Here is a 25,316-nt window from a genome sequence, read left to right as displayed (position 1 = left end):
ATATTCAGAGGGAGTTGGTAAATTGAGATTATCTTCCGTGGCATATTGTATCTCTTCTGCAACGGGTCGTGTCAAATATTTAGATTTTACTTTGGCGGAAATTAAGATATTTGGTAATTGATCGAGTTAACCTACAGTGTTTAACGAATATCCCGTATAGTTAACTGTTCGATCAAACTTCATATTCATATCGCAAAATCGATTATGGAACCCGTAGGCGGAAGCGATAGCTTTTTAAGCAAATCTTCGAAAATTCCCAGCTTGTGTTTCGAGTGCTTCCGATATTTAACTTACGCTCTCGAAGATCCTCGCAGTATCGCGCCGGCTTATATCGTCAAATAAAGACCGTCCGTAGTATAAAGTTGCCAATGTTGGCCGTAAGAAATTACTATCAGTTGGCGAACCCATGAGAATCGACTACACGCTTTTCAACAAGTTCACCCCGGTATATCGCTTAACCTGTTCGTATCGACGATCCGATAATCAACGTTTGTTTGACATTTAATTAAGAAACGGAAATTTCTCACCGCTAGATCGCAATCTCGTTCATCCAACTGTTCTCGCTGAACGAGAACGCCGCGATGTTCTCGTTCGTTCTCGCAATTTCGAGTAAGTATTTTTACAACGACGTTTACGTTGCTCCTGTTCATTTTTTAAATGCATCCCCGCTGGGACTATCTACGAGTAGGTCACATAATGATCCGCACTCGTGCTCGTTTCTCGGCTTTTACGAGCACGCGTGTAGACTGAAATTAACGAGCTGAAACGAACTGTGCTCGCATGTGATACGTTGAAGCTTGTTTCACGACTGGCCCCGTTCGAAACTGTGTGGGTATCTTCGATGTGGCTGTTGCGTAGCTACTGTGCTTTCTAAACAGAATGAGTTTCGTTGTTAGCTTGATCAGATCTTATACTCGAGCTGGTTTCGACGACGAATCGATTCTCTTTTAATAGTTGAAAGGCGATAGCACTTCGGTAATTTATTGTTAATTTAAGTGGGAGGATGACGATAATTGGAATAAAGTGAAATCCGCTGTAAAATTTTCAAAATTGTAAAATTTCTGAATCGCAAGGAGCGACGGATCGATTCCGTTTCGTCGAGTATCCTGGAAATTAGAATACATTGAAATTCAAATTTCAGTGCGATTTCATGAATCTCCCAGTCGGCGAAATTTAGTTTTTCTTGGGTAAAATTTCATCCCCCGCGAGGTAGATACATTCAGACGAAGAATAACTTGAGGTTCAAAAGCATCGTACTTTTAAATTTGCGAAACAGAATAATTGTGCGCCATAGAACGACGCGTGGTAATGAAAACCTGCTCGCAGTTCAAAAGATATGCTGATTGAAAGGCAAACGTAGGACAATCAGCGCGACTATTCGCTACTTATATCGCTAGTTTATTGAAGACCAACGTTCCTTAAACACGATTCCATCCTTTCATTGCCATCTCGATTCTTCAACGTGTTACTTGCGAAGCCAGCTTTTGATCTTTATGATCAGTTCTCGAAACTTTATACATTCACGCGTTAACTTTTACTTTACTTTACACAACTTGATAAGTAGAGAAAATTGATATCGGCTGACAATTTTCTTCCTCTTCCCGTCTTCTTCTTTTTTTTTTTTTTTATACGACAATTGACGGTCATGGCGTCGATTTGTTTGTTGCTCGACTTCATCGAACACTTTTCAAATTGCTATCGAGTTATAGCGTTGTTAAAATACACATTTTTGTCTCGAAGGTTCGATCAAGTGAAGCAAGAATCGCGATCCACGAACACAGTGTCCATCATCGGATGACGAAACGATGTTCTCTTCGTATTCTCCTCGTCGTGCGCGTATACGAGAATTTTTCAAACTCGAACTACAACGACAGTTTTTTTTTTTCTTTTTAGTTTTAAGACTAATGAAAGCGGTAAGTTCCCACTAACTAACGCAACACGCTGTCAAACGTTCGCTATTAGTCTCCGTCCACGATGTATTTTTCAATTTGAACGTTCTGAAACGTTTAACTTTCTAAATGATCGACACGTTGTTGTCACAAAGTAAACTCATCCGAAATACAGCGATAAATCACGAAGATACGCTACGATTTCTTGCGATAGTCTTTGGAACAATTTGATCCCGATCTTCGCCACGATTTCTCTTTCACGCAATGTGCGCCTTGTCACGAGTAAGAAAAGAGGGTGAATAAAAATCGAAATAATGGAACGAGGTATCGAGGAAGCAAGAAAATACGAAAGAAAGCTGTTCCAACCGCGAGTCTCCAGGGCAACTTGTTCTTCTCTTCTTCGAGGCATGCTGTATCGATCTTTTTCGCCCATAGATCGAATAAACTCGTTCGTAAAGACGTTGAAGCACCATCGTCGTGCTCCCTGCTAGACAGAAACGTGTCGCTGCAATACTCTGTCTTTGGCACGGAAACCATTCGCTTTTTCCTTTCGTTGAACCATCGATGTTAATCGATAAATACATCGATCGACTACAGTATATGTATATAATATGTACAAATTTGACTTGCTTTTCTTCTCGTTCAATTTATTTACCAATGGAATTTCATTAAATTTTTATATGATCTCTCAAGCGGTGGTATTCTGTACAGAAATAAGACTCGCCTCTTCAATAGCGATTTTATCAAAGGGATTCTGTTCTCTGATAGCGCTTCTGTTCCTGCGCTTGGCAAACTCATCGACGATTCGTTTATTCTCTCGGTTTCTGTGCGTGCGTGTAGAATTAACTAAACGGAATGACCACGCTCTTGACCCGTTCTCCAAGAGGAGTAATGGCGGCACGTGCGTCACGGGTCAGGCAATGCTCGGCCTCCTTCCTCGGCGAATTTCCAGTAACGTTCCAGCCTTTTTGCGAGTAATGCTCGAAACCAGCTACCACAACCGAAGAATCGAACGAGACAACTGTACAGAAATGGGCGTTTACATTCGGTCGACACACGAACGTGATCTTGAAGCAAATCCTTCGATACCAGGATCGCGAGGGAAAGTAGCAAAAATTCGATGAACGATCTTATCGAGTCGCTGTTCCGACGATTCTAACGTTATCTGAAAATTCGTTCCACGACATCGATCTTCTTCGTTCCTTAAAATCAGTTCTCTTCTTGCACGATGATCCTAGGCTCGTCTGGTCATCGTGACAAGGAAAAGAAAAAAATAAGAGGCCGTCGTTAGCCCGTCGTTCGCATTTCGTTGAATCGTTATCTTCGCTCTCTTCGTTTATTCTTTACACCTGCGTCAATAATGTCAATTGTGTCCCATTTTTCATCGCGTCTTTCTCTCTCTGCGTTTGATCTCTCGGCTCGTTGCCTATGGTAATATTCGATCGTGACGTCATGGTCACCGTCGTCGTGGAAGTTTTGCTGATCAGTAATCCTCTCTCGGCGTCTTCGTCTTCCAGCTCCATCCTCGATTGACCGGATGTAGCTTGCCGATTCGACTGAAGCCTTTCAGCGTTCGCCTTGTTCCTCCGTGGAAATACACTGTTCTCGATATGCAACGTGGCATTCACGTCCTTCCCAGCGGCGCAAGTGCACGCTTTTAAGAAGCTTTTCTTGAAATTGTCGCTGAGGAAAGCGTATAAGATAGGATTCATCGCGCTGTTGCTGTAACTGAGGAAGCCAGCGAGTAAGAAACTGGTAATCGTGATCTTGCTCTGGCACTGTTTGGGTGGAGTGTAGATCAGCGCCACTTGCATCAGCCAGTAGGGCAGCCAACACAAAACGTACACCGTGATCACTGTCAGCACTAACTTGGTCACTTTACGATGGGATCGTTTCTTCTCCTTGGACTTGTTCTTTGGTCCGACCGTTTGAAGCTTCCTGATTACGAGGAAATAAAAGATCAGAATGAGAATCAGTGGAATGGCGAAGCCTAGGATGAACGTGTATAAAGTAAAGGTAGTGTGGCCTCCGCGATCGTTTGGCCAGTAGATGTTACAGTTGATTCCTTTCTCAGACTCCATCGCGTTGGCGTACAGAAATATAGGGATCATAAAGAGAGCGCTCGTGGCCCAGGCTGTTAGAGAGACCACTTTGGAGATGAATGGCGTACGAATCTTCGGCGAAGATATCGGATGACACACGGCGATGTAACGATCGGCGCTCATGATGAAAAGGAAGATGCTGCTGGTAAACTGATTGATACTGGTTGTAGTCATATACGCTTTGCACATGATCTTGCCGAAGATCCAGCTACGTAGGCTCATCGTGGTCACCAAGAAAGGTATTCCTATCAAGAAACACTCGTCTGCTATAGCCAGGTTCACGATGTACATGTTGGTCACTGTTTGCATCTTCGAGAACCGTAACACCACGTAAATCACCAGAGTATTTCCGAGAAGACCAACGATGCAGACGATAGAGTAGAGAATCTGATTGACCAGCGAGACGATCGGCAGATCTGCCTCGCAATTCTGGATCATCGACTCCTCCTGATTCATCTTGCGAGCGTAATCGATCATGCTCGGCGTCGTCTCGTAGCTTATTATCGTGGCGTTCATTTTGCTCCAGCCGTCTTAGATTCTTCGTCCAACGAACGATCCTCGTCCCCTTCGTAAATTTACTTTTTTCTCGAACGATCTTCTCCCGGAGATTATTCACACGACGGCTTTCGATTGATGGTTCAAGAGATCCAACTGCGATCAGTCGGCACGAAGAAAGATTACCGAGACAGTCTTTACTTTCTCTTTTTCACGAGATTTGTTCGTCTTTAGGGGAGATACGAATGTATGAACCGCCTTTTAGGAATTAAACGCGTGTTCGTCGTATTCTGTCGGGGATCAGAGGATAGACGAAGGATCGCTGCGCCGACGACGACGATACGAGTGATAGATCCGACGTCATTCCGTCAGCCGTGAAACGGTTGCGCTTCCGGACACCCGATCACTCGGAAGTCAACGCTGCACGCTCGCCTTCTCCCGTTTCCTCCCGAGCACACGAGTCTGAAACAAAAGAAAGCACCGTTTTTCAAACTTGATTTCACCATGTTCAGATGTAAATCGACGTTTCTTCGGACGAATCCGACATTTTTTCTCTATACAGATTAAATTTAAACTTGTCTTTAAGCGGTTTCGATACGGACAGCGAGTGAGCTAAGCTATCGAAAATTTTCTGATTGAATTTTGCGTCCTGAGGATTCTTCGGATCTGCGGTACAAAGATTTCGTTGGCAAGGATTCGACGAACAGTTTCAACCCCATTATTGGCAACAATAGACTCAATTTGTGTGGTGTATAGCACCGGTTGCTTTCATCGGATGAATCGATGGAGGGTGTGTCTGAAAGACAAGGTGATCGAGAAGTTTGAACCATTTCAAATTCTTATTGCTTTCGTAATACGAGTTCGATCTTACGATTATAAGTTCTAGGTGTATTCAATAGTTATACCCTTACATTGTTTATGAATGAGTATAATTTTTTATCTCGGTTGTGAAATTACAGTTAAATTATCGTTACAGTTGAATTAATCTTCGATAGCTCGCGATATCAAATTCTTCATATTTCATCAATTAAATATGCAATATTATGCACGCTTGTAAACATTAATCGTTTGAATGTGCTACATAATTAATAATCGATAATTAATTAAACATACATCAAAATGTAAATATGCATGAATTTCTAAATAATTCTCACTTTTTGTTGCCCTATATTATATATATATCGATCCTTTTACGGTCAAAGCTTCGAAAGCATTCGCAACGCGTTTGTTATACAATTGGCACGAAACGTTAAATTAAACAAATGTGCGCAAGTAAACTGGAACACCCAAAACATCGCCGTATTCCATTCTAATTAAATTCTACTCCAATTAAACAGAAACAGACTGCTATATCATATTATACTTAACTCTAGTTCTCTAAGACAGTTCTCTATCCAAACAACCCTAACAGCGCAACTGTTGATTTACATACTAGAACTTGGTGGAATTTACTTAAACCTCTTGGAACGTTCGAAACGCTTAAAACATCGCTCTATGTCACTCTAATTGGACAAACTACGAACACTGCGATTGTTGTTGTCGTTCGGCAAACTCTTCGATAGTAGTCGATTCGAAATATCTCTCACAGCTCTAATTCTATTTTTGAGTTTGGTTTTCTTCTCGCTGTATCATATGATAAGTCATTCATCGACGTCATAAATTAAGGTCGTTCTCTTTCCAAAATAAACCTAGCAACGCGATTGTTGATCAAATGAAACGTAAATCTTTGGGAACAGGGTAGCTGCACCGAAAACCGAGAATCCTGTTGACAACTCTGCAACAAGGAGAGAAGGTTAGATCGCGAGGAACATTACGGTGATCCGAGTTGACTCGTGACTTGAGAGTTCAACGTTTCGGGCAACCACAGCTTGTGGCTTTCGCCACGCTGGTAAGCCGAACAAGCGGCTCGAGAAACTCGAGAACTCGACGCGGAACTGCACCAGATGTTCTTCGTTGCCCGAATGTTTAAGGACGATTTTCAATGCAGCGAAAGCGACTACGCACGATCCGTTGGCGTTCAATCGTTGGAACACTGGCGTTGATCGCTTTACACGATCGTTTGGCCAATCCTTCGCTGTTTCCCGAGACTCCGATGCTTTCAGAAGCTGCGAGATTCAGATTTGCAATTTTTTAGAACGAGACAACGACGTAATCAACTTTGGTAGATTTTTTGCTCGAGAACTCGAAGAACAGGTAAGAGCTCATGGTGAAAAATTGCGGAGACTCAGGGCAAGGTGAAGTTCGCTTGATTCGGAATCTGTTTTTTGATAAAAATACGAGTAGCTGAGAATCGTAATGATAAAGTTAAATAAAATAACAAGACCGTGGCAAGTTAACATGCGAGAAACTAACGTTACTTTTTCAGTTACTATTTTCGAATGCTCTACAACGTTGGCGCGCTTCGATTATCCATCGATTTTATCTGAAATAATTCAACGAAACGATGAGATCGTCGAAGTTCCAAATCGGTAGCACGAATTCCTTGCTTTGATTACTCTCGCAAATTAGATTGCACGTTTCGTTTGAAAATCACGATGGTTCGTACATGAAAGATCGTCATTATCGTTTCGGGCGCGAGTATTATTACGAGGAAAGTTCGCGTTGTTCATGGAAAAGAGAGAACCTCGTTCTCGTTTAACTCGCTTCGCGTTTTCTCCAGTTTCATTAAACGCGAGTCATTATCGGTATCCAATGGAAAGAGTTATCTGTGTTTTCATCGGGTCGCTGCGCTGAAATATTATTCGTTGGTCGCCTGTTGGACGGAAAGTTCGCCGAAATCCTCGTTAAAGCGTTGAACTACCAGATAATCGGGAACCAAAAAAGGATCTCCTTCTCGTCCGACTCGATCGTGAAGATTTTCAAGGAGCATTCATCGTCGATCGTTCGATTCGTTTTCTATTAAACTCCGTTGAAGTGGAATTAAGTCGACGCTCGATCGCAGCACGGGAAACATATTGTTTTAGAAGCATTCATTAGTCTCTGGTATGAGACGATGCGAAATGAAGAGCGATATGACGAACGCTTAAACGGTGAGAAAATTCGCGGTGCGTCGCGTTGCTCCGCGAGCTAATGAGCGCCGATCGATCGCCATTATCGGGCCATCCTTCCTATAGCCTTGCAATTATCCGTAAAACGATCGTCTTAACGTTTCAGCAATTTACTTTCCGCCCCTTTTTACCCTGGCAAATTTATTTCCACGGTGTTTGAACAACGAGTGGAGCAAACGAAGATTAACCGTACGAGTGATCGCTTCACTGAACGAACGTTCTGATTAAGCATTCACGACTATCTTTATCACAAAAACATGAAGCGCCATTAAATACAAATACCGTTATTTAAATTGTAGAAGAAGAAGAAATTGTTGCATGCTAAATAATTTAGTTAGTCATTTTTTATTTCGAGCTAATTCCCTGAAAGATGTATTTTCCTCGGTTGTTTAGATCTTCTATTTCACGAAGTTATTTATCACGAACGATCACGAGCAGACGCTCCAGCGAATAATAACGCTTGTTCTGGCCAGGGAACAAAGTAGCAGTTGCGACATGATATTATTAGCGTATTTGCTTGTAACGTTCCGAATAACCGCGGTACATCAATTTTGGCAGAAGTCCAGCTCTCAACAGCAACACGTGGAATTTTCGTATTAAATGTCGAATTTCATTCGAACCGCTTTCCAAATGAAACCTCCCTCTTATTGCGATTTTTTCTTCCTCCGTGTTATTCTTCCTTCGTGCTAGAAAATATATCCTCGAGAAAAACACGACGAAACGTCTCATTACGTATACATCGTTTTCGTATTATTACATAGTCTCCTTCTGCCCCTGGGTAATATCTCATAAAAGATGAATAGCATAAGTCCAAGGAGAAACTAATATTCTACATTGTATTCGCTTGCCCCATTCTTTATCAACGTTCTTTATTTTCGCCGAGAAAAAAGAACCACAATTCTGTCCAGTATACAATTAACCATTGTGTATTTGCCGCAAAAAGAAAAAAAGAGGCAAAAAAAAAAAAAAAAATTAAAAAGAATATCACGGTAATAACCTTCTTCCGTGCAGTTCCCGAGTACTTTTAATGAAGTGCAGACAGTTGTAGAAACGTATCAGCATTTTATCCAATAAACTCGTGGTCCACGTATTAATTTGACATATTCATCTAGCTACAAAAGACAAAGAAGAAAAAAAACAATTAAGCGCAGATTTCCTAACAAACATTCAACAGACTTACGATAAAACAAACGCTTAACGACACGCTAACCTGTTTGTAAGGTCAGATCTTATTCTGATAAATTTGTCACCGTATTACTGCGCGTCTGGCTTATGAACGACTCATATCACTGATATAGTCTGTGTTTATTCTTGTATAAAATTGAGAGTCGTGCAGCTTACAAATTTAAATATACGCCGATCTAAGTGGAACTTCCACTTGACATCGAGCTTCCAAGGTGAAGCAAATTTTTCACTCAAGTTCTCTCTCTCAAGAAAAAAAAAAAAAGAAAAAAAGAAGAAACGAGAAGAGAGACAAAAAGAAGGAGACGACAGATTTCAAGGGTTTACTTTGAAATATACGTAAGATAGTACAAGATCACACGAACGATGTAAAATTGACAAAAATATTAACGATGATATTCAAAGCTTTTTCGTTTGAATATTGTTTATATTAAAAGAATTCTCTGTATATAATAGAATCATTACACAGCAGTACGTTAGTCGCGTTAATATCGACTTAAATGATAAATAACTCGTTGTCCATAGATATTAAGCCGGTGGCTTGTTATCCGGCAATGTTTGCGAACGGAACGCAGAGTAGAGCGAAAGCATAGATACGATCTCTAATATATGAAGAAACCAAGGGAATTCGTATTTCATGAATTCAGGGCGATATCGTGGTATCGATACTTGTTGAGCAAAAGTCGTCCGTTTCGCCACAGAGGCCATTTATTTCAATATTGTTGTCGTAGAACATAGTGCACCGTGCGGAGTATTCGGAGTTCGATAATTCTCGTGTGTCAGTTGTTGCAGTATCGTAAAGCTTAGTTAGTCTTCGCGTGCAGTTTTGGAAGTGAAAAATAAAAAAAAAAAAAACAGTCGGGTCAAATCGACGATGGTCCGTTAATAAACTCGACCTGATTCGTCGGATAAACCATCGATTAAAGGCGGAACAATTTTCGAGTGGAAACGGTCGCGCTTGATACCGTGTTCAGCGAGGGGAATACGTAGCGAAACTCCATCTACGGACCTTGTAACATCGTTTTACGACCGCCGGAGAAGATGTGCTGGTTACATCGGCAGTCGGTTCACACGCAGCGTCGATCAATACCTATAGCTTGGAATTAAATTCAGAAATTCACGTAATTTACGTGGAACCAATAATATAGGGTTTCGCTACGTCGAACTGGTATTCTTGGAATTTTGAATTATGTGACAGCTATTGCTAGTTGCTCGACCTTATTTTACACCACAACTACCGACGAATGATGTATGAAACTGGTACCAAGAAATCAAAATGAAATGTGTGCAAGAAAATACATAATGTTACGTAATATGAGAGGAAAACTAGCTTGCACGTGTTTGTACGTTTAACGAACAATTATTCAAGTTTCTAAATATTCACGCTGGTGCTAATCTATAAAATTTCTATCCGAATTTTGGAACTGATCGTTTTCCATTTTTAAGAATAAACACTCTAACCGATCGATTTGCTACTTCTATCAGTGTGATTAGTTAGCTTGAATTCTGTATTTAACTTTGAAAATAGCGGTAGAATCAGGTCTATATTCCGACGTAACCGTAGTAATTCTTAACACGCTGGTTTCTCATTTCGGTGATGCCTCTTATGCGAATTTTCATTAATAATCGAATGGACTGGCTTTTGAATGTTCAATTATTTAGTCGACACGAACAGAAATGTGGCTGATAAATTATTAAATTTAATTCATGCTCCTAGTGTGCTAATCTTTCCCCCCACAGGCAGATGAAATATTATAAGTTAGATTTAATTTCTACAAGGGATAGATCGGCAAAATTTAGGTACAGTTCTTTCGTTCCGATCGTCAAAGGAATTTTCGGATCCGAGTGTAGGTGGTTTTCACGTAGAATATTTAACGAAGCAACCCAAGATCCATGTGATAAGAGAATTCAAAAAGAGCTCGGCAGACTACGATCTCAAAGTTAAAATGTTGACGAGCAACGTCACGAACGCTCGTATTAAAGAACCTAAAAAATGTAGGCTCCCCATAAAATGTCCCAACACGTATAAAGAACTCCCTCGGTGTTTTACTTATGGTAATCACACTCGTCGGAAATTCTTCGCCGTATAATTTATTCCTACAACTTGTTTCAATTGTTCCAGTCTAAACAATTGAAAATTGTAAACGCAACCTAGGCCACAGAGTTTCACCTCTATTCGTCCTGATTAATGCGCACTTTTAATTTCTCTCATTCTATTAATCCTATTACCTCGTGTGATATACAGCCGTGACCCAAACAAAGACGTATTATTACTCCACCATAATAGCAAGGCCGCGAGTGCTCAGTTGTTACCGTCGTCTACGACGAAACAATGCCTGCATTTCCGTATATGAGGTGAACAGAACTCGTGAATAACGAGGCGACGTAGCACGCGTAAATAAACCTTCGCGTCGCCGGTTAAACCGGAAGTAATGACCATTCCCTCTGCAGTCGGACGAGGCAGCGGTGAGTCTCGTAACCGATACAAATGAATCGATTACGCGACCAGCAACGCGAATGCACAAGCTCTGCGAACAAATCGAAGAAGAAATCAAACGAAGATATACGCCAACGTGGAAGATCTGCTTTCCCGCTGGCTTTCAAATTCATTGTTCCTCCTCATCCTCTATTCTGTCTAGCAACTTGGCTTCTCATATAGAAAGCTGTTCCGCGCGCTTTGATCTTCCACTTTGCTTTATTTAAAGTTGGAAACACGGTATTAAATGGGAAATCCTAGGATTCTAATTTGGTCGTATTCTTGGAAGTGGTCGATCGTGTACGAACGTACGAGCTCGTCCTTTGTAAGAGATACGCTTTACGCATAGTCAAAAGTACGCGAACATTTGCTTAATTTTGGTAAAATTCAATGAAACTATGGATAAACGGGGAGCGAAGGGAAATATGGAACATTTGAATATAATTGTAGAATAAAGCGCAAGTTTCACGAGGAAAAGCGTCTCGATGTTAAATTTATCAAGAGAGGATTACGCGTTTCAACGTTAAGAGAGCATTTAGATCATACGATGTCATATACATATTTTAATAACGTATATTGTTAATAGGAATCGACTAAAATAGCCAGTTGATACTTGGAAACGTGACATTGCACGCGATAAAAAGAGATATTGCGAAAATTATTTCGGATAGCACGTTGAAAATTTGTAACTTTATGAAAAAAAAAAAAAAAACGAGACTCCCGCGACCTAATATAACTCGATGTTTCGCGTGGAAGCAAAAGTGGGAGAGGGTGTTGTGTACGTGAAATCGATAACTCGGCAAGATGGGTGGACGCGTTAAATCGGATGGCCGCGAAAAGAACGAAACTATAGCAGTGATCGTCGGGAAAAACAGGTTGCAATGAAATTCAAAACTCGTAACAGTCTACCAGGAAAATGAAATTCCAGCACAAAGACGAAACATATTGAATGTGCTCGCGTTTAGGATGCTTTAGTTGCTACGTTGTAAATTAACCAAATCGTGAACCGTGAGCAACTGACGCGTCCAATTAACGCTGCAACTCTCTCGATTTTTAATCACACGCTGAACACCGAAGTATAACAGGTCAATGAATCATTTTTTATCACATTCATCTTCAGAATATCGCTCGTAGTATCGTTTTATTTTATGGTATCGAATTTTTGTAGCCATATGGAAGTATTAGGTTACTATGTACGTAGCTTCTTCGAGATGTAATATTTTCGTTATTGGAGGAACGCGAAATAGGAATCTGGAAAGTTCAACGAATCTCAAAGTCGTAAATCTCACCCACTGGCACAGATTTCGTTGGAGCGGGATTATCGGTCGGCGACGTCGATAATAATCATGTCGAACTCGCGATTACCGTTTCCCATTCACCAAACCCTCCTCTTATAGTGGCAACTCTCCAAAATGGGAACGTTGTTTTCGTTTCTCGCCCGATATTTGGCCAAGAATAAAAGCCAACGATTTCGGTTAGCCGGTTAATGTTCCTGGTAGAGCTTCTTGTTTTCAATAGGCACGCTACTGTCCAGAATTTACATTTACATATTTCGAATCGTTCTCTTCAACCTATAATTCTCATCGATCAATCCTTCCTTCGACGATTTAGCCCAATTAATACGATTTATATTACGCCAGGTGTTCCGATACTCACGAACGCGAGAGTATACGTTGTTAAAAACGATAGACCTCGAGGAGGAACGAAATTCGAAAAGGCCAATGACTGGAAAACCATTTTCGTTCGGATATTTCGTTCGGCTGGAATAACAGCACCCTCACGGATCGCTTGGTCAATCGGATTACTCGAAATAACCTGGGATATTCTGGCAATTATGTAAAAGTCGATTTGGTCTGCAACGAAGAGCCAGATCCTTGAAATTTGTTAGATTTCTAGAGTACATCGAGAATTCGTGTCTTTTCGTGTTTGATTCTCATCGACGGTCTTCCTGCCAGTCTAGTTCGTGCCACTTTCTTTGTAAATTGTCCTAAATGGCACTATATAACAGCCGTGATAGTTGGCGAATTAAACGAGAGGTTCTATTAAATGGTTTAATTAATTTTTGCGAGGAGGTTCCATCGTAAAGAATTGGAAAAACGGTTGCGACTTTGAGAGAACGAACAGTCCTTGGTAAATTGAAGGAGGTATGCTGATAGCGCTGAAAATACGGCGAATGGCACAGGAAATTGTGAATTTCCGTGTCCGGGTTTCCCATAAGCCGGCCATTCCAAACGATAAGTAGATCAAAGGTCCGCTTTTTCCTAAAATTTCGGATCTACTCCTTTAAGTAGGTTAATCTATTCGGTGAAAAAGTTCAAAAGAAAAGCTGCTTACGGCCAAAAGAGTTTTACAGTCGATCTCACATCTTTGAATGTCAGTATACTCGTACATAACCATGTTATTAAACTGACTAGATTCATGGTTTTTATACGTTTAGGCGAAGTTTAAAGGTGCAAACATGCACAGAACGCGCGTAATATGCGTAATATGAGTATTCGAAGAAATAGCAAATATATGGCGATGCATCTTCTTTCCTAGGAATATACGTCGATCAAGCTGCAAACATTTACGATGTTTTTCATCGATCGCATTCCTTCCACTTTGGAACGTGGCATCCCTAAAGGGTTAATATCCGTTGGTGACTGATACGATGAAAAGTTGACACTGCAATTCATCACGTACTCGCTTGACGGTTGCGGAGCCGAGAATAACGTTTTATCAACTTGTGGCAATAAGCTGTGTATTCCAGTAGACCGAGAACCTTGGCTCTAACATACACACAATTTTCGGTAAAATTACCTACATCTGTTGACTTGTATCTTAGACGACGAACCACGTTACGCTTCTTCTGGCACAAAAACCTGTATGTACTTAGCTACTCCATCATCGTCAACGAGACGGGTTACAGCGGTGTAATGCAAAAGTTTACGATGTTCGTTAATGCACGCAAGAAGCTGCCTCTTTGACGCGGCGCGGACGATCGATGGAAAGTGCCACAGACGCGATGATTAATGGAACGATGTACATTCGGTTTTGTCTGTATGTTCCTAAAGGTCGAACCAAGTTTTTTCGGCGTCTGTCGAACTTTAATTAAATTAATTCGCGGCCCCGATTCTTCTCGTTTGTTTACGATGACGTTTCGTAAATATCAAACTGAACAGCCACGGGTTGTTCGAACGGGTAATTTACTTTTTACCTGCCGATGTAAAGTGGAAACTACGTAGTTTATCCGCGTTTCATCGGCAGATACAAAGTTTTTAAACCACTCGTACGAGTTTACAGGCTGGCTTCGTGAAAAACAGGCTTCGTACAGTTTATGACTCCAACTCGCTTTAACAGGCGAGCTCGTGAAACACCGCTCCTGATACATTCTCCTTTCCTTTCATTTACCTTTTTTTTTTTTTTTTTTTTGCTTGGAATTAGACCGCTCGTGGGAAGGAAACGAGAAGAGGGTTTTGGAAAAAATAAAGGTTTTGGTTTAATTTAAATACCTTAAAGAGTACCACAGTTTGTTATTATATTATTATTATATAAGCTCTTCAGTTTCCTGAATGAAGAAATCCAACATTTCTATACATGTATACACTTATCTAGAATTCATCGTTTGAAGACGGCCAATAGAAGTTTTTACATTCATCCGAAGATCGTCCTCTGCCAAAGTGGCTCTTTGATATGAACGCATAACCCCAGGTATAAAATCGGTTCCTGACAAAGTTACCAACAAACTTAGACACTGAATTTTTCCAAGCACATACATCAAAGGCATTATAAAGTGGGAGAAAAATGGGGGATCGTTCTGCGAGTGTCTTGAAAGAAACCCGTGCCTTTTTCATTCAACGTTTCCCAATTCCCTTATATACCGAGCTATCCACGACGATCCCTTTACGAAACTACGCTCTCGACGTTTTTATAGACTCGAAGAAATATTCGAAGCCGTAAAGATGACCGAGTTGGAATTGGCCAACTTCTTCTCCCGCGGGGTTGACAAACTTTCGGACTGCGTCTCGAAAATTACCCGCGAGTATCGAACACGCGTTTACATCGAGCGCGCCTGTAGAGACAACGAAACGATTGTTTCGTGAATGTTGCATCTGCGGGTATGTCATCTTTCGTCGAGGTTTCCTTGAAACGGAGAAAATTCTTCAGCAAGCGAAACATCTTGAAATATTCGTCGGAGTCGTCGCTAAGTTTCATTCGTACCACGACTCTGTATTTCTCGCGTATTGTTCGTAACAAGATGATCGTTTCGATATCACTGTGCGACACGAAGAGTTTCAACGTCACGTACTTGTTCAACTTCGATCGATTCCATCGGGACGATAGCGACTCTTTTCCAGCTGTTTCGAGAATCGCAAGGAGAGTTGACGTACGTGCTGCACCGAGATCGACCCACGCGAATATCAACGCGATAACGCTATAGTACCGCATTGTATTTGCAGTCGACCGATTTAAAAGTTCTCCGACGATACCCCGTGAGACGGACCAATTAACGAAACTAGCAGCTTCTGATGCAACTGCTGCTACGTGAACGACAATCTCCTCCGAAGATCTGGCCCGCGTCTCATTTGGCCTAACTTCGACTCGTTCCGTGGTAACAGAGTTGGACGATTTGGTGCTTGAGCGGCGATTACTTGGCGGAAGTTCCTTGTAGATCTTTAATGGAACGAACTTTAAGAAAAGAGCGACGAGTGTAGGAGAAAAGGAATGGAACTGAAGCTGTAAGATAATATTTTAACGTCGTGTTCGTATATAAAAATATTATTCAGAAAGAATAATAGAGAAAAACTAACGTAAAAATACATGATCCGTGTATGCATATACATAGTCGCCTGACTATCGAGCCATTCAAAGCTTTAAATTCAATATTTACAGAACTGTATTTTTGTGAAACATTTATTTCAATATCTTTTTTAACACGTTGGCTGCCACGCGAATTCTCTATAATTTGTTTAGGAGCTACGTCGAAACATGCTACAGAGTAACATTTAATCCTTGCAAAATATTATGTTTTATTTGCGCGCTTCTTTCTCACAACGTTATCCGAATCATTAACATTGTTGACAATTTGGTGGTCCATAAAATGTATCGTATTTAGAAGAAGAATTAGTAACACGAGTCACCCACTACTATCGATGATAATCAACGTGTTAATAACATCGGCAAACATACGTATCGCAAAGAGATAGTATAAATAATCACAAGTCTCGAGATAAATTTTGACATACAATGTCTGTGATTCTAACTTTTCTTTGCGTTTTAATCCATTCATTTTTCACATATGTATCGTAGACTCGTGGTCGCAGATTGTACCACGGAACGTTTAGCGTGAAACAATTAGTATACGAATGGGTTAATCATTCAGTTTGTAATTTAACGGCAATCAGAGAAATCTAGACGCGGTTTCGTCCGACGCTTGGTCGGACAACGTTCGTCCTGAATCTCCTGGAAGCTTTGATGGACATATCGGCGCCCGATTCCATCGATTCGAAATTTCTCACGGACGCGCCGCTGGCTGTCGCGCGAGCAGAGTCTTCCTTTCCGGAATTTATGCGACACAGCTTTAGGGCCGTCGTAAACTCGCGACGAAACGACGAATCTCGGTCGAGGGACGATTTGCCGACGCTGAAACGGGGCCGCGATGAAACAACTTCTGGAAACGCGACACGATTCTAGCGCACAATGCCGAGGAGATGATACGAAACGCGATAGAAGAATTTACGAGGAATTGTTCGAGAAGAATGCGTGCATCGACGATGATCGCGGTCTAACGATATCATCGAGACGTTTTATGTTTCCAGACGAAATAACGTTAATTAAAGAAATCGCATGAATCGAATAGTTGGAAGAATATCTTATTCCTGGAATTTGATCGAAACTTTGTAGGATGAAATGGCAGATGGAAGTGAAATATTTTTGTTCCAGCGAGAGCCAGGCTAATTCAAGATGACAGTAATTTTGAAAGTAAGTGACGTATATATATAATATATACGGTGTCTTTCTTCTTTTCCCGCGTCTCGTACAATGATATTAATTCGCAGTGGATAACGTTTGTCGATATACACGTGCTCCATTTATAATTTTGTATATTGATAACACGAAGAGATGTGCATTCACTGCGAATGCAATACGCAAAATGAACAATTGAATAAATGATGAGCAGCAACAATATTAAATTAGGATTTGAAGCATTATTCGATAATAAATTAATCAATTATAAATTAATAGTCGTTTCCGTGTTATATTGGAAAATGATAATGGAAAAACGTGAGTTAATTCGACACACGGATAAAGATTTGTAAAAATTATCTCGTATTGTAAAATTTCTATCGAAATTGATACGAATCCGCTGGTATTTTCTTAGGCCCATGAATTTCGTAGCATAACGTTGCTCGAAGGAACATCGAGTCCGATATTCGCCATAGACTGGATTTATTCTAAAATTCTAAACCATTTCACGCAAGTACTTGCCATTTTTCTCGTGCACAAAGTCGATGTATCCTTAACGGATTTCCTCTGTTAAGAGGATCGTTGGAGAAGTAGAAATTTCTCAAAGGACCCTCCGAACAGAGGTACGAATTTACGCTTCGCTTGGAAGCATTCCGCTGAGAAGTCACGTTCCGAGAAAGAAAAAGTGCCTGCTCAAAATGCGATGTTTAAAGACGTGTATCGCGTGCTGCGCGGCATTCTCGTTCTAACTTCGCGTTGTTACGTCGCTGGAACTCCTGTGAAATTTTCATGAATCGTTAATGTATTTCACCGTCGCGGCGATAAAGGGGCGATTCGAAACACGAGCCAGATCCCCTCGTTGGAAAGCCGAAACACGAGGAATTGCAGTGGTCGCGCGATGCCTTGACACCCAGTGAAAAAACGCCAGCTTTTTGAATGTATAATTCGCACATCGCACGATTTGTCGGAAGAAATTTTCACGTACGAAAATATATCTCGCGTTAATTTCTCTAATCTATCAGAAGCATTTGAGATTTAATAGAAGAACGATTTCCCAGAGTCATAATATCTAAGGAATATTTTTACCAAGTTTTCTTCCTTCGTTTCGTTCTACGAACTCGATCGTTCTATTTTCCGCGATTAACTTCGCTGGAAGAAATACAGCGAGCATCATACAGCAAAAACAGAAAGAAAAATATCGAGACAACGGTAGATCGTTGGTATTTATTCTCTGTCGGAGCGCGTCTAAAATAACAAGTAACATCAGCGACGAGTCGTGCAGGCAACATGCGTTTCGTCGCGATACCGTTTGTTCAAACATCGAAATTGGAAATCGCCGACAAGCAAAGTCAGATAAACTCGCGCGCTGAAAAACAGTTGCTCGCGAGGCGGCGAATGATTATTTCGAAAAGCGAGCCTCGCGAGCGGGAATATCAACAATGAAACACGAACGATCGAAAGAGCAACGATCGATGGAAAATAATAGCCAAAAAGTTTGCTACGCGTCAATAAAAGATCCTCGCGATTGTTCAAGCGGATTCAGCTCGAATTAGCTGGTTCCCTGTTGCTGTACTGATAACCGACCAAACGTTTCGCTGCTTCCTGACAGTTTGTATGCTCGTTCACGCGATTTCCTGTGATTTTGAGATTATAGGACGAAGTGCGATTTACGAATTTCAAATAAACATAATAGAATTTATATTTATAGACACTTCGTTTATACGAGCAAGATAATTTTCAATTTTAGGTGTGCGCGCGCGCGCGTGTGTGTATATATCCGTGCTTTTATTATCCGAACTATCTTTTATCGCGCAATAAAATGGGACCTTAGCTATATACGAGAGTGTTTTTATAATTACAATGTGGATTTATTTACGCATATTCGAGCTTTTACGAAGCTACGGAAATGGAATTTTAAAGCAGAGATTTCTTTCGCTTATTAAACATTACGACGAGTATCGAACTTTGAACATTTTGCATTTGTATATTTTTGTATATTACGTACAATCTGTGCACAACTAAAGTTTCCATAAATCCATATATGTATGTTATGTCCATAATCTACTTACGACATTTACATGTACGCAAGCATTTGTTTGTGTAGAATAAGTTACGTAATTGGCTTTTCGAACCACTACATATATTGTATCACCTGCTAATTTTATTATTGCGAAAATAATATAGAGATTAATAAAATATCTAAAATTAATGCTACAAATATCAACAACAATGTTCTTAACTTGCACCAAATTATGTTACTAAAAAGTTTGCTAAGACACCGCAATTCAAACCGAATCTTCTTTTAAATTCATGCTTTGTATAAAATATATTGTGTTGTATAAAATATGTGGCTTTGACTTTTGACCAGTATTATGCGTGAACACGATACAAAAATAGTTCAACAAAACGCACAGTGCACGACTTTGGTATTCTAAACGCCAGTTGAACGTGATAGTTGGCAACACCAACTACGGGAATTATTCGTTTATCGAATCTTGTCCATTGACATGTCGAGTAAATATTATTGAGATTTGTATAATTTTGGTGTTGGACTAGATTAGCCGCGTAGTAGTGACACACGTATGTGAATATGAGTGTGTAGAAGTATGTGTGTGCACAGCGTCTCGAAAAACAAACGAATGTAACTGTTTCGTTGGCAGTGTGGTATGAAAGATGGTGAGGCGCGTGCAAATGTATATCGACGAAGATCCTGCAAATCGTTTATTAAATAAATCTAAAACTATTTTAATATGAATTCCAAGTGTAACCTTGGCGTTCCTTTACTTTTATTTCGGCAATTACAATTCTCAACGAATACAAAAGAGGATTATAATTGCGCAGACAGAATTGATATTTGTACAATTGATCGTAAGATTCGAAGATAGACTTTTGCTCTAATTATTATGAATCTTCGACCAGGTAAATGTTACGTGCTGCTTTTCGAAGAGCGACGGTTTATAACGCTATTATGTAACGAAGGGATTCCTAGCTGGCGTAATCCTCATTTCGTTTGGTTAATTTGCCAGCTAGCTTGGGACGAGTAAAACGTTCCGTATCAGACGAATCGGATTAATAACGTAGAAGTTTCCATGGTGGCGGCTGCGTGATTCCAAAATTTTCATATGATCAGTCTCGATGATTCCAAAAGCAGAAAATATCAAAGATCCAAAAAAGGTTTTGCAAGAAATTCTTTTTGTTAAAATGATCGGTGGACTATAAACGTGTTCGATAATCCTTTAAATCGTTTCGTGAAGCGTTTTTCAAAGCAGTGCTTGTCTTCGATAAACCTTGCTAAAAGTGAGATTACATCGAACGAGCTTTTATTCTCTCATTTCCAAATTTTCCCTTTCTATCCGAGTGCGTTTCATAAATTAATTATTCTGTTGAATCGTTTCACCGGTTCACCGAGGGCTACCTCCCCCCCTCACCCCACTCTCTCTCTCTCTCTCTGTATGCTTCCATCGATCGATAAATCCTGGCCAAGCGAATTATGGATGAATAATTCACACATATATTGGTACGCGCTTATGCCGGTGGCTGTTCGCAAATTACACGACTATTTTTATTTGTCTCGAGTTTTACGGTGCATGGGCAATGGGCATTCTGCGTTATTTAGCAATGCGTTTCGCCCGGGGAATAGAAGAGTTCGATCTCAATGTACACGATGTATCCTATTGCCGAGATTAAATAACCCGTTAAACAAATTATCAAGAACGTGCGTTTATCTGCAAGGTGTATAAAATATGTACAATATACATGGAGCATTTTACAAACAAGTATTTTTCCATAAAAGGTTTGATTAAGGATGAAGGAACGTTCGATTGTATTTTTTACTTATAATCATTTATATATCTCAAAATAGAAATTTCATCGCATCATAGCATAAATAATTGTGAGTTTCAAAGAAAATTTGGAACAATGATGTTCGTAATCGTACATTCTTCCATGTATTTTAATTTAGTTGATCAGCATGGCTTCTGAACGGCACCCTGTAGATAGTCGTAGGTATGGAATAATTGCATGGATTAATCTGACACGATAAAAATTTTGTACTATTTTTCGGCGAGCTTTCACATGCAAATGTTTTGCTTTGGTTCGGGTCGATAATAGATAAAAGTTTCTGTGAGGTGTACGCAGTGCGCACGCGTTCGCCAGGTAATCTGCAACTTAAACAAAACGACAAATGGAAAGTTGACGAGATTGAAAATATACTTTCGTGCCTTTTAATGTCCGGCAACGTAGGAAAACGCGACGCTTTAGCATTGTAATTAAGCAAGGAAGTCGTCGTATCCGACACATTAATTAAATCGGGAAAAAGCTGTAGCACGGGCAAAAGCTGTTGTGCTAATCATGCCGAGCGAGCGTCGGAACGGAGCGTCGCACGGAAATAAATCTTATTGCGAATCGATACGTCTGTAGCGGCATTGGAATTTCTCTTTGCGCGTGATTTTTCCTTTGTTACCAACCCGTTTAATCTTTTAATTCGAAACGCTTTAATTGTAGATACGATGAAATTTATTCGCAACTTCTCAATTTGTTTGCCAATCTATTGCGTTGCGAATACTCGTACGAGTATCTCGATATTCTTAACTTTTAGAATAAAAAAAGAAAGATGGATCGTGTAATTATCAAAGAGGTTCGATGTGTAATTACGACGATCAGCGAGTAAAATGCGATCGATGAAGTCGATGGATGTTATATTTTCACGAATATGGAGAACAATTTTCGAAAGCGAATACGTCGCGTTTTCCTTATCACCGGAGACTGGAGAATATTTGAACAGATTTGAACGATCGTGACAAACTATCCGCAAAGCTCTTTAGCTGCGATTTCTCACGAATGATCTCATAATTCATATCGAGATTCTTAGAATGATCGACAGTGGCGAGCGTGGAGTGGAAATACATTAGACGCGCATTTCCATTAGGTTACTCACGAACGAATTTCTTGAGTGTTTTGACGAGATAATCGCTGGTTGGAACAAATCTGTTCGTTTCTTCGAACAAAGTTGTTGAAATTCCTAGTAGAACGTTGTTGAACAACGAAGATGATAAAACGAGCTTATAGAATTTTCAATTTATTAAATGAACAATCTTATTTCTTAATTCGTGAAAATTTTAACGTTTAGTTTTAATTTCTTTACAATTTTCAATCGAATTCCAATCGAATTTGGCCATATTCATCAATTAAGTTTCGTTTAATCCCTGAATTCCTGAATATTATAAGCCAAGAGGTTAAAGATATTTCATAACGTTTGCGTTAAAGTTTCCCAATGTTATCAATTCCGTAATTCCGTTGGTCGTGTAAGATGGACACCACACGAAATTCAGATGGTGTGATATATAGATATCCGGTTAAACCTAGCTTGTCTAGTCCAATACAACAAAGCTTGTTACAGCAGGCTTATGTGCGCAACGTTTGGACTGTCTCGAGCTTAGATATCCTGCTAAATTTGTACCTACTGGTCTCTGATTACCTCGCGTGGCTGGGTCTTGGAAAATGATCGTTACTTCCATTGCGATCCTCTTCAATTCTCGCATCCGAGTCTCCGAGTTTTCGCGAATAAGCTCGAAACCGGCTACCCATTTCGTTAAAGCGAATCGTTGCTTGTTTTCTACGTTACGTGACAAACTGTGAATGAATCATTCGAATGATTCTCGAGCGTTCCTATTGTGTCGCAGCAATTGTGCTGCCATGCAGAGGCGTCGCTCCTTCTGCCGTGTAACGAGCTCTTTCCACGATAAATTTTCCGCTACAGAGTTTACGGACTCGCTTCTTCGCCAATGCGTTGCCCGGATTACGTGGCACTGACAAATAAACCTCGCCGTGCTTCAAAAAAGCTCGATGTTTTCATCGTACGGAAATTAGCAAAAGTAATTTCATTTCCCTTGAAAAATGATCCTTCTAAAAATTTATCCAAAATGAGTTTCAATGCACTCGTCCACGGTAAGATCTATTTTTTTGTCGTTTTATACGTAGCAAACGTTCTAAAGTATCAAGTTTATCAACACGTGTCTCCATTCTCGAACCTCGTCCTATTTTATCACTGAACAGATTGTTCATTGAGACATTGCGTTCTCTACGTCGCGCTTCGTGATACGTTTCTCGACGGAACGTTCTCCCTTCACCAAATGCGATACTAGTTCATTCACGTATGTGGTAAGCTTTTCATATTATCCTATTTCTTTTTTTTTTTTTTTACCCACTTAATAACCCGGATCGCGAAGATCGACATGTTGGCGGAACGATATATAACGAGATGATTGATAATCGACGAGACTGACCGACTACTTTGATATTGGCAACAACGTCCAACGATGCGGAATAGGATTGACGTTAATGCCATGGTTTGTTAGCCGACAAAGCGTCCCTCTAACCGAATCGTCTATCTGAAGCTTCGTGATTGTTCAAATCCTTTGTATCCAACACCGATTGACGATCATCTGTCGCGAATCAACTGCGTCTGAGCTGACGTAAATTTAATTTTAATTAGAAACATTACGTAATTCAAGGAAAGCGCCAATAAAGTTGTAATTACAAACAATTTCAATCTGGTACAAAATCCGCGACTATGGTTTTATTGAGAAGCGATTACTATTTTTACGATGTTCGTTGCTTTCGTTATTACTTCTCATTCCCACTGTCCACGTAGATCTTTTTCATTTAATTTTCTACCTTACAATTTGTCCAGCTGGACATTCGGTAATTTTCGGTTTTTCTTGCTTAATTGCTAAATAACATGCGGACGATTAGCTGCAGATCCGATGGATACCATCGTCCACGTAGATGTACGAAGAAAATGGAAAGTACGAAGCAATTGAATTTTTGTTAATCGATCTTCCTGAATGACGCGTTCAATTTAATCTGGACGCGATTGTTATCGAACTGCTTCGCTTAATTAATTCGAACAAGTCGATTTATAGTATTCCTGAGTTTTTACTCTTACTCGATTAACCGTGCTCTCGTTACAGACTAATTAACATTTCTGCCCCACGATAGCGAACCTTGCAAAATTGACGGAAAATCCATCATCGAGCATTCACTTCCAATTCTATCTTCAGTGGTTCGTTACTGTACGTTAAACGTTTCCAATAAGCTCTTACAATATCAATATTACTTCTACAATTCCATTAACGACCCTTCGCGTACCATTGATACTACAAATACATATTTCAAAGTGAAAGTTTTCAACGTATTTAAATTTCTACAACATTCATCGAGTTCATCTACTTTTCACTCGTTCTGTTTTCAACCATATGAAATTCGAATTCTACCAATAAAAGAACGGCGATTCGTGTGAAACGAATTCTCGATTCTTCTCGAGATCCGGTAGGGTTTTCGTCTTTTTCGTACTCCAACTGTCATCATTTCTAAACGAGTTGAAAGAAAAACTTTCAGTATCCATGAAATCACGGATTTGAAGTCAGAGGATTTTCATTTCTTTTGCTTCGAACCGTTGCAACTTTAAATTCCAGGAACGTGAGACATAGAGCTTTCAGCAGCATTCAGTGAAACCTAGACCCGAGAACTTGTAGAACTTTTACTCCCTTTTCCTTTTAACTGTTGCAATATTCAGTTTTAAGGGACGTTAGGAGCTAAATTTTCGATAAATAACGTATCTCAACGATCGTGCTCGCAGGTGTTTCCTAGCTTTTATCTCCAACAGTTTCACATTTGAACATTGAAGCCATTGAAACCAGAGCTTGCGGAATTCAATGAATTCTATGCCGGAACTCGCAAACTTTTATTCTTTTTTTCCTTTCCCGTCGCCGCATTCAAATTCCGCAGCCTTTAAAACCAGTTTCTCGCAGGATTCAATCATTTTCAAACTCGATGTTACTGCTTTGTACGATATTCCTGAATTTGTGGATTCGCTGCCAAGCAAACAATTCTCATATATCTCTTTCCTAGGTTTTATGGGTTTTCGTGATTTCTAGAAATCGATCATACGAGGTCGTCCGAAAAGTTTCTTTCGTTCTATACGGAAATAACGGATGCACAACATTTTTTCGTTTTGTATCATTTTATCGAATTACGCATGATCCATTTTGTTTTATCGAGATAACAATCACAACGTTTGACAGATTAGGTTTCATGTTTGTATAAAGATTCGTTTTTGTAAAAGACGTGTCTGTAAAATTGACGTGTCTTTCTATTCACCTTTCTTTCGTCGCTTTAT

The 25,316-nt window shown here is 40.1% G+C and overlaps 1 protein-coding gene and 1 long non-coding RNA gene across 3 annotated transcripts in view; one reads left to right on the top strand and one right to left on the bottom strand.

Annotated features, from left to right (window-relative positions):
* The window catches only part of LOC122565697, an 88,091-nt gene that overhangs the window by 53,876 nt on the left and 8,899 nt on the right, over positions 1 to 25,316 (top strand). The window lies entirely within an intron of this gene.
* The window catches only part of LOC122565695 (somatostatin receptor type 2-like), a 70,283-nt gene continuing 46,699 nt past the window's right edge, over positions 1,733 to 25,316 (bottom strand). The window contains exon 2 of the mRNA XM_043721927.1: positions 1,733 to 4,948. Within this exon, the coding sequence (XP_043577862.1) occupies positions 3,233 to 4,507 (1,275 nt within the window). The 5' untranslated portion in view covers positions 4,508 to 4,948 and the 3' untranslated portion in view covers positions 1,733 to 3,232. The remainder of the gene's footprint in view (positions 4,949 to 25,316) is intronic.

This window comes from Bombus pyrosoma, linkage group LG3 (genome assembly GCF_014825855.1).
Source record: "Bombus pyrosoma isolate SC7728 linkage group LG3, ASM1482585v1, whole genome shotgun sequence".
Lineage (NCBI taxonomy): Eukaryota > Metazoa > Arthropoda > Insecta > Hymenoptera > Apidae > Bombus > Bombus pyrosoma.
This window is presented reverse-complemented; position numbering and strand designations above follow the sequence as displayed.